Source organism: Eurypyga helias, unplaced genomic scaffold (genome assembly GCF_000690775.1).
Source record: "Eurypyga helias isolate BGI_N326 unplaced genomic scaffold, ASM69077v1 scaffold17055, whole genome shotgun sequence".
Classification (NCBI taxonomy): Eukaryota; Metazoa; Chordata; class Aves; order Eurypygiformes; family Eurypygidae; genus Eurypyga; species Eurypyga helias.
The window spans coordinates 7,642-16,538 of record NW_010250965.1 but is presented as its reverse complement, the minus strand read 5'-3'; the positions used below and the strand labels follow the sequence as shown (position 1 = coordinate 16,538).

At 40.3% G+C, this 8,897-nt stretch overlaps 1 protein-coding gene across 1 annotated transcript; it reads left to right on the top strand.

The window, feature by feature from the left end:
• The first annotated feature begins 1,774 nt into the window (after positions 1-1,774).
• Positions 1,775-6,979, top strand: LOC104509799 (ovomucoid-like). The gene is made up of 4 exons (XM_010151855.1): positions 1,775-1,838; positions 4,150-4,169; positions 6,308-6,435; positions 6,934-6,979. The coding sequence occupies exons 1-4, from the start codon at positions 1,775-1,777 to the stop codon at positions 6,977-6,979; spliced, it is 258 nt and encodes an 85-aa protein (XP_010150157.1).
• The last annotated feature ends 1,918 nt before the right edge of the window (positions 6,980-8,897 follow it).

Below are 8,897 nucleotides of genomic sequence, written 5' to 3'. Positions count from 1 at the left end.
AGATACCTTCAAGTGTCTTGTTTGCTCAAAACTATTCCGACTAGGACGAACTTCTGCGTTGTTTTGTGTTCTGCTCTTGTTGTCTGACGTTGGTAATTGACCATCAACCAACAAACACGTCACGAATACTCTCCATGAGTTCATTCTCACTCTATGCCAGGCTCTTCCAAAAAGGTTTGGGCTTTCCTGAGCACAAATATCGCTGACATCCCAAAGCAGCAGAATCCAGACCAAGCCAAATTTACGTCACAGTCTGTCTTTTGTGATCTCCACCTCACAGGAATATACACAGATGTCCAAGTTAAGAATAAATAAATCTACAGGCCTCTCCCTCAAACCAGGCCTTTGCCTATCCTGGAACTGGAATTGGATGGCATCTTTGGGTTTTTGTCCCATTAAGTGAGGAGAATTAACCATTTATTCATTACCTACATTCCTTAAAGACAAGATCGCTCTTGGGACGAGTTAGTAGGGCCCAAGGTATGCCTGACCTATTACAATCTTTTCTGTCAGAACTTTCATTCCCTCTGTCTTAGTGAAATTAGCATATATGACCCTAACTCCTGCATGGGGGAAAAACCCCAGGCTATGGTGAAAGGCAGGGAAGGTGATCACTGAAATACTTTGAATTGTAATGGTGTGCAGGGACCTTTCAGACTGAGACAATTTGTACGTCTACATTGCGAATCGCTGCAGAGAAAGCAATTCGGGAAGGATGGGTTCAAGCAAAACTACAGGCTCAAAACTTCACATTGCATTGAACTTTATGAAAATTAAGACTCAGATCTGCATTTCTCATTGTGACTCTACCCCTTATGTGTATTATAAAAGCCAGAAAACTATGCCTATTTATTAAGTCACTAACACACTGCTATGTTGGATTTGTTTGAAGAATACCATGTGATATGGCACCTATTGTGTTGGAAATAGCAACAAAGGAGAAAATGGGCAGGCAGAAGGATTGTCTCGTATGTCCATGACAGCAAACCAGGCAGTAACTCGGCAGGATGCACAATGCCTGGGAACCCATCACATTTCTCCGCCGGGCGGTGCAATGCTGTATCTTTGCTCCTTCTGTCACAGTGTTGTTTCTGATCTCTAAACTGATGGAACTCGAAAGGCAGAAGAACACTGACAGACCTTCTGGGCTGTGTGTGAAGGTGAGGGTGTTCACATGAAAAAGACTTTTCGAAGCAGCAGCTACCACAGAACAGACTGGAAGAGCTCAGTGCATAGCCATACAGACCAGCATCGCCTCTATCCACAGCTACAGACAGAGGCCTCCAAAATTTCAAGATAATAGGAATTAAGCATTTCAGCTCTACTAGTATGAATCTTTTGGAAGACACACAGGAAGATTTTTTTCCCTGGGAATTATGATCAGGTCTTAGTGTCAATATGGCAATAACAGAAGAGCAGTAGGTAACCACCTTACTGAGTCACTCCTTGAACTCGCTAATGGAGATGGAACAGTTAATTAGGCAAGGGCATTAGTCAAAGTAGACTACATCTGCTTTATCAACACAATCCATGCTGTGACGCTCATCTTTGCCCTGTACTTATGACCTTCATGTTGTACAGAAGACATTCTTATTGACACTACCCATGGGCAACACCTTTTTCTAATTACCTTCTCAAGGGAGATTTTCTCATCAGGGAATTTCCTCTTTGTGCGTGTGTATATATATATCTGCTCTCACAGCTACACAGATACACATTGAAGTGTGCTGGAATACTTAGAGCACAGGTTGGCTGTGAAACAGGTCAAGAACCCATGTCTGCCATGAAGATAACAGGCACCTTTGTGCTCCTCACCCTGGCAGTTTTTTGCTTAGCAAGTGAGTACCCTTATTTACTACCTGATGTATTACAGCTATAACACTGTAATACATCACTGCAACACTGCAAGCTTCTTGGTCTACTGCGATAGTAAGCAATGGTTGCTGGGCCTGGGTGGCAGAAAGCATGTGAAATTTTATGCCTGTGCGCTATTTAGCAAGCAATATTGCACCAGCTTTGCAGTTGCCCACTAGAGTAGGTGAAACCTATTCCTGGACGGCAGTGGGAACCAGACCTGCATTCTGCGTTGTAACGAAGTGAGCTGTAAAGCCTCAGAACTAAAGCAGGCTCTTACCTACTTATTTTATTAGTTCCCTCTGGGCAGAGAGCGTGGAGCTGATGAGGTCGTTCTCCTGTCAGCCTGACCAAGCAGGAGACAGTTGATTAGGCACAGGCCACATAATATGGTTGTGAATAACCCCTTGATGAGGTTGTTGCCAGGCTGAAGAGAGCTTTGAGGTGCAAGGGGCTCTGTGGTAAAATAGAGAGCTGGAAGGAATTTCTTGAGCCTTCACTTGGTAACTTTTTTTTAACAAAAACTCACAATAAAAAGAAGAAAGATACAGAAAAATAAGTACATTTAGAATAACTAAAAGAGGAGAGCCCAAATCTTCTCTGCTAGTAGCATAGCAGCATTATGAATGTTGAAGAAGAAAAAAAAAAGAAAATGTTAAAAAAAAAATTATGAAACAAAATAATAATTTTCCATTTTTAATAGATCTGAAAATTTTTCTTTGAAAATTGTCTCAAAATTAAAATTCTTATGACAAATGTGAACTTCAATGAAATGGCATGCTTTTGATGGAAACTGTTCTTTCAAACACTGTTTCATTACCTGCAGAAAAATAAATATATATTGCTTTCATAAGGATTCCAGCAAATCCCTTGAACTTCCTAGTTTATCTTCCCTGGATGTCTTCAAGGCCAGGCTGGATGAGGCTTGGAGCAACCTGGTCTAGTGGAAGGTGTCCCTGCCCATGGCAGGGGGTGGGACTGTGTGGGCTTTAAGGTCCCTTCCAACCCAAACCATTCCATGACTCTATGATTCTATGATCTTGTCAGCATTAAAACTTTATGGATCAATACCTTCTGAGCCACATCTTTTTTTTTGCATTCACTCCCAAATAAATAGTGGGTACTAAAAGGTTATCAGAGAAAAAATAACATCTTAATGTTATTGTGGGTGTGGGTTAAATCTGATCCAATTCCAGAACACTGAAAACTCAGTCAAACTTCTGGTGACATAGACTGAAACTTGACATGGAGCATTATTTATGCTAGTTTTCTCTACATTGGACAACTTTATTTGATGAGAAGATGTGAGCAGCTCCATGAAAGGAAGTTTCCATGGAAAGTTTAATGGTTTTAAAGATAATGACTCAAAAAAAAAAAAAGCTATATTAAGTCAGATAGACAAGGGCTAGAGCTGTATTGTCTTTAATATAATAATGCATTTTCTTGCTGCTCCTTCTGTAGAGGAGCCTCCCCCTGATAACTTTTATCCCTTGGAAGCCACAGAATGACGATTACAGGACAGGAGAAGAACAAAATACATTCCTAAAGAAAGTAACAGATGTGTCACCAGAATGGAGACATGCCACTGTTACTTGATTACTTTATGGGAGGTGTAATTATCATTGTTTTGAAGGAGCTTTTTGAAGCCACACCTGATAACAGAGCTCCATTATATTAGATGCCATGTGTATACAAAATAGGAGCCAATCCTTCTGCCAAATAGTTCAGAATCCATATCAACCGGCAAGGGACAACACTTTTAAAAATGGTATCATGATCCAAAATACATTATCGTTATTATGTATATTTAGTATTATATTTAGTGAAGATACCCCCATTATGGACAGAAAATCCAAGTATAAAAGGACCATGTGATTTGCTTACAGCCACATAGGATTATTTTTATAAACTTGGGAATTAAAACCCAGTCATGCTCAACAACTTGTTCATCCTAAACACACTGGCCATTGACCATAATATTGACTCCTGGGTCTGTCAGCCTTTCTGTACTGAAAAAGGGAAGAACAGGCTTCATTTCCTCTGACAACAAAAGCTGTTCTAGTTGCTGACATGGATTTCTAAGGTAAACAACACAATGAGATCCACTTGTTTAATAGGTCCTGACACCTGTATCCTATTAAACACTGAAAAACTATGCCAGTATTTACTTTCAAGGAGATAAGAGACGTGGTGGTGTTGGAAGGGCTGGTACTAATGAAACCATCTCAGTTGCAAACTGAATGTTCATTAACAGTGGTTTTTATTTTATTTTTTGTGATTCTGTTTGTGTTGCAGATGCTGCCAATAAAAATGAGGTGAGTAATTTTCTCTTTTATTTCTAGATAAGGATATGTATTCTATAACAACACAAGGTCAGAAAAAACATGTTAAATATTATTCAGATGCTGCCAAAGTATTGAGATTTCAGAGAGCAGTCCCTGAGTTTGAGATATGTGCTTTGCATATAGTCGCCCTGACAAATTCCAGGTGTTTTAACCTGTAATGCATTTTGGGCAAAACACTGGGCAAAGCCAAATCTTAATAAAGCAATCAAGTTGTGTGGTTTTGGTTTTTTTTTTTTAACTTATTTGGTGATGACACTGTAAGGCTTTCAGATTTTAAACTGTGTACCTAGAGATTTTAATTTCTCTCTGACTATGCTGGAATGTCCATCCTGGGGTCAATCTCTGAAAGAAATGAGGCACCAAGCAATAAGATGCTTCTTCAGAGGAGCAGAGACAAGCCTTTTGGGAGTCCAGTGGACAGTAGCAAGGGGTAGAAATTCATTCACACAGAGACCTTGTCCCATCCTAGCACGATATATACAGCCTCTGATGCTTAAAGCTATGCTGAGACATGCATACTTTTCTATGAAAGGCCTTTTCCACTCTCCACACCAAACCAAGTATCTTCCTTTTTACCAGCTGCTGCACATATATATATTTGGGCCAATTCACCTAGTTCCTGGCTTTTTTATTAGCTGGCACTTGCCTCTCATAAACTAATGGCTGACCTGTTTTAAATGATAAGTTCCAAGCTACAGCTATTCCCTCCCATGTCACTGCCTCTGCTGGGTGATGTTGTGGAGACCTGTGAGCTATGTCTGGTCCCTGACCTGCTTTTGCAACTGGGGCTGTGTCTGCTGCCTCCTGCTTTCCAGCCACGGAGCTTGAAATTTGTGAGCAGCCAGGGCTATGCGGGAGAGGGAAAGGACCAAAGGAAGGAAAAGCCTACGTAAACTAATGTCCCATATGTGGGGTTTTTTTTGTTTGTTTTTTTTTAATGGGACACTGGATTTAATCCCATAATACCCAAAGGAGTGATTGGCTCACGACTCTTTTTGCCCATGGAGACCTCCCAGCCTGTGCTGAGCCATGGCACAGGGGCTGACCACACACAGGTCCTCCCTCTTCACCCACCTGCAGACCTTGGCAATGACTAGCATAAATTACAATCTGCAGCAAATTCCAGGGTTTGGCTGAAGTAATACTCCTGTCCTTCACTAAGAGCTGGAATGAAGGGGAAAAAAATCGGGCCATAGCAAGAGAACAGCAAGGCTGTGTTCCGTTCTAAATACATACATTTATAATATAGATCTTCAGAAAGGAAAAGCTCTAGTCATAGTGTCCCTCCAAAGACTAATATGCTTAAAACTGTCACTAGACTAGCAGCAAAAAGAGCTGAACCAATTTCAGTTACAACAGCACTTGTAAGGACAGGAGATTTCCTAGGCAAGCAAACCCCAGGCTTTTGAGGATGACAAACAGCATATTCAATGGAATAAGTGCACTGTACAAGGAACTTCTTGTTTGTCAAATACCAGGAATGACGGTCACTTGGCAGGAGGAGATTGAGCTCCAAACCCAGGACATTTTCAGTCATTTCTTTTATTAGTTTGTACTCCCATTTTCATATATGTCTGTAATGAATACAGTCCTGCTCCGCTATCAGATGAGGGCCTTTCAACAATTTATTTTCATGCTAATACTTAAATAGGACTTTACTTAATTCTGCCTAGGCAGATTGTCTCACCAGTAGAAAAAAACATGAAGAGCTGGTACTTGTACAATAAAGAGGCAGAAACCCTTCACACCCTTGAGAACTATTCTCACTTAAATTTACTGACACTTTCAACCCAGTAGAAAAAAATATTAAGACTCAACTTTGTAGATGGAAAAGGGGCTGTATTTTTACTGTGGCTGTATTCTTATTCAGAGAGTGAAGCCCATGAAGGGGCTCAGTACCTGACATGGGTAGCATCACACACATCTCTGTGAGAAGCTTCTTTTTTGAGGCTTAGGCTCAGTCACATAGATGGTAGAGCCCCATTGACTGTGCTGCTCTAGAGCAACTGACGAGCTTGTCCAAAAAATTTCATATATTCACCATTTCTGTAGGTGAATGGTGAATGTGAGAAAGATGGACTCAAAGAAAAATGATACATTATTTGCAGGCAGACTGCAGTGAATACAAGAGGTTAGAGAGAGGAAGACCCATTTACTGCGAAAGACTCTATCAACCTTTCTGTGGCTCTGATGGGAAAACATATAACAACAAATGTTCTTTCTGCAAGGCAGTCCTGTAAGTACAATACTATGTAATTGCTCCTGAATAAATCAAAATCCGAGATTAGCTGAGTATCTGGTATTTCCATTCCACCTAAGTGCTATAATTTTTTTCAGGGTCACTATTCCTCTGCTTCTTTGCTTAATTTTCATAGACTAACTGTTTCTCCCACCAATAAGGTCCAGCTGAGCTAAATAAATGAACTTGATATTTGTGTGAGCAACTTCCTATTCTAGCAGAAACTCTGGATGTCAGACACAGGGGCTAACAAGGCACCTGAACCCAAATCGGGTCATGTAAGAGTTCAAAACTGGTACCAGAAATATCTTGGGGTTTATGGATAAAATACATAATTTTAAAAAGAAAATTTTTTACAGATCAGTGCATTCTTGTCTCCTAGAAATGTTTATAGTGTCTTCTATTAGCAACTTGTTGGCTGAGGACTTGAGAGAGATCTTCGTTTGTAATGTTAACCTTACTCTCTGCCATGTCTGACCTTGGTTTCCTTTGCAGGAGAAGTAGAGGTGCCTTACATATGAAGCAAGAAGGAACATGCTGAATGAATTCTGCACGACAGAAGAGTGCTGAGAACAGCTTTTCACTGCCTTATCACAACGTCCTAATATAATTTAATTCATCCTGCCTGTTCTGACGATGGCAAACAAAGCACAAAGTAGGCTTTTCAGATATGCTCGGTCATTTGCTGCTTCTCTCTGCTCTGATGTCAGGGTTGGCACTTCTGTCCTCCCTGCAAAGCGCTTCCTCGGGATTCTCAGGAGCATTCCTGTTTCTGCAGCAAGTTGGTTTTCAGGTGAGCCCGTCATTATATATTTGTCTCCACAGCTGAAGTTCAAACCTTCTGACAGTGCCACCTGATTTCAGCAACACAAGTCAGGGCAGGCATTGCCTCTGCTTTCCTTGTTGGTGAAGTGTTTCTTTCATTCAGAAACTTCTACAGATAACTTTTTTTCAAAGGCTCCAGCTTTCCTAGGCAGTGCTTGGACTCTTCCAGTTTTGTAGCTAAATTTTAAATGCTCATTTCTCGTCTAACTTTGTACAATTCTGATTCATATGTGGTGTTTAGCTACTTTGTTGTGTGTTTATTAAAATAAATGTTGACTCATTTTTTTGTCCATGGTGACTTTTCTACAGAATAAGTTTATTACATCCACTATTCACAAATGAAATATTTCCCAAGTTACAGAAAATGATCACAGAGCAGGAGCTAGGATCAGAGGTAAAAAAGCCTGGAAGACAACATTTGTAACACTGATAATATGCACTAGATGTCCTCATGTCACCGGAACCAATCCTACTATCTGGCTCCCTTTTTTTTTTCTCCTTCAAATGATACAAATCTGGTAAACTGTAAGACTGTACAAGCTTCAGAGCAGTGTTGCTGTTAAATCCTGTCATTTAAATGTGATCATTAATGATTCTGTTCAGTTCTGATAAATTGGCTCCTTTCAGACCTGAAGACATTTCTGTTCTGGTCTTCATCCTTATCTTCATTAGAAAGCTGGTTTGTCTTTTACACTTGAATAGTCAGTCAAGGGAATACGTTTTCCCAGAATTAAAGCTTATGAATTACTGACTTTACTGGTCTTAGACATGAAGAAAAATTTGGAACTGGAATTTGGGTATAATTTTGACTATTTCTGTCAGGTATTGTAGTTGGGCTGGAGGCTCATACTTCAAAAGAATAGAAAATGAGGAAAGAAACTAATGTCCTTGCCTTTGAAGGCAAGACACCACAAAGCCTAGCCATTCCACTGCTGGCTGAATGTTGTTGGAGTATCAGGTAGGCTGTGCTCTGTAATGAAAGGGCCAAGGGGATTTGTTGGTCCATGGTGTAGGTATGTGTTCTTTCTCCCGGCAGAGCTGAGAACATTGTTTTTTATGGAAGGTAAAATACATTATCACAACAAGGGAAGCTAAAGGTGAAATGTAACAAATACTACAGATGTTAGGAAAAAATTAGAGTAAACATTCAGGAGAAAAAAGCTTAGGGAAGATTTTAAACCAGGAAGTTGGAGAGCACTTGTCCACTCCTTCTCCTCATTATGCCCAGGCTTACTTTAGTGCACAAACCAGAGCAATGTAACCTTTGCCGATTCCTACGGATGCGTCTGTTAGCTGGAAAAAACCTGTAGTGAAACCCACATTGACCATACTGCCTTCCTTCTTTTCCCATGCTTGCTTGGAGGGGAAGACTCCATATATTCAGGTAAGCCATGTACTCAAGAATCCTTCAGGAGACTAAAACACTAATAAAGATTTAGGTGCAGATGGCATCTTTTTATCTTCTCTATCCAATGAAGAGGCTGGAAATCCTTGTAATTCTACACAAGGTGACGTGAACGTTTGTAGTGGTTTATATGGTTATCTTTCCACCTTCTTTCAATCCAGCGTGAACTTCTGTGAATAAATGATGGAGAACACTAGAATGGTGGCATATGCTATGAAAATACTGATGT

Bases quoted from the DNA above. Each gene is read 5' to 3' on its own strand.
- LOC104509799 (XM_010151855.1), top strand. From the start codon at position 1,775: ATGTCTGCCATGAAGATAACAGGCACCTTTGTGCTCCTCACCCTGGCA. The intron at 1,839-4,149 runs GTGAGTACCCTT...TTTGTGTTGCAG, and splicing joins GGCAGTTTTTTGCTTAGCAA to ATGCTGCCAATAAAAATGAG. The intron at 4,170-6,307 runs GTGAGTAATTTT...CATTATTTGCAG, and splicing joins ATGCTGCCAATAAAAATGAG to GCAGACTGCAGTGAATACAA.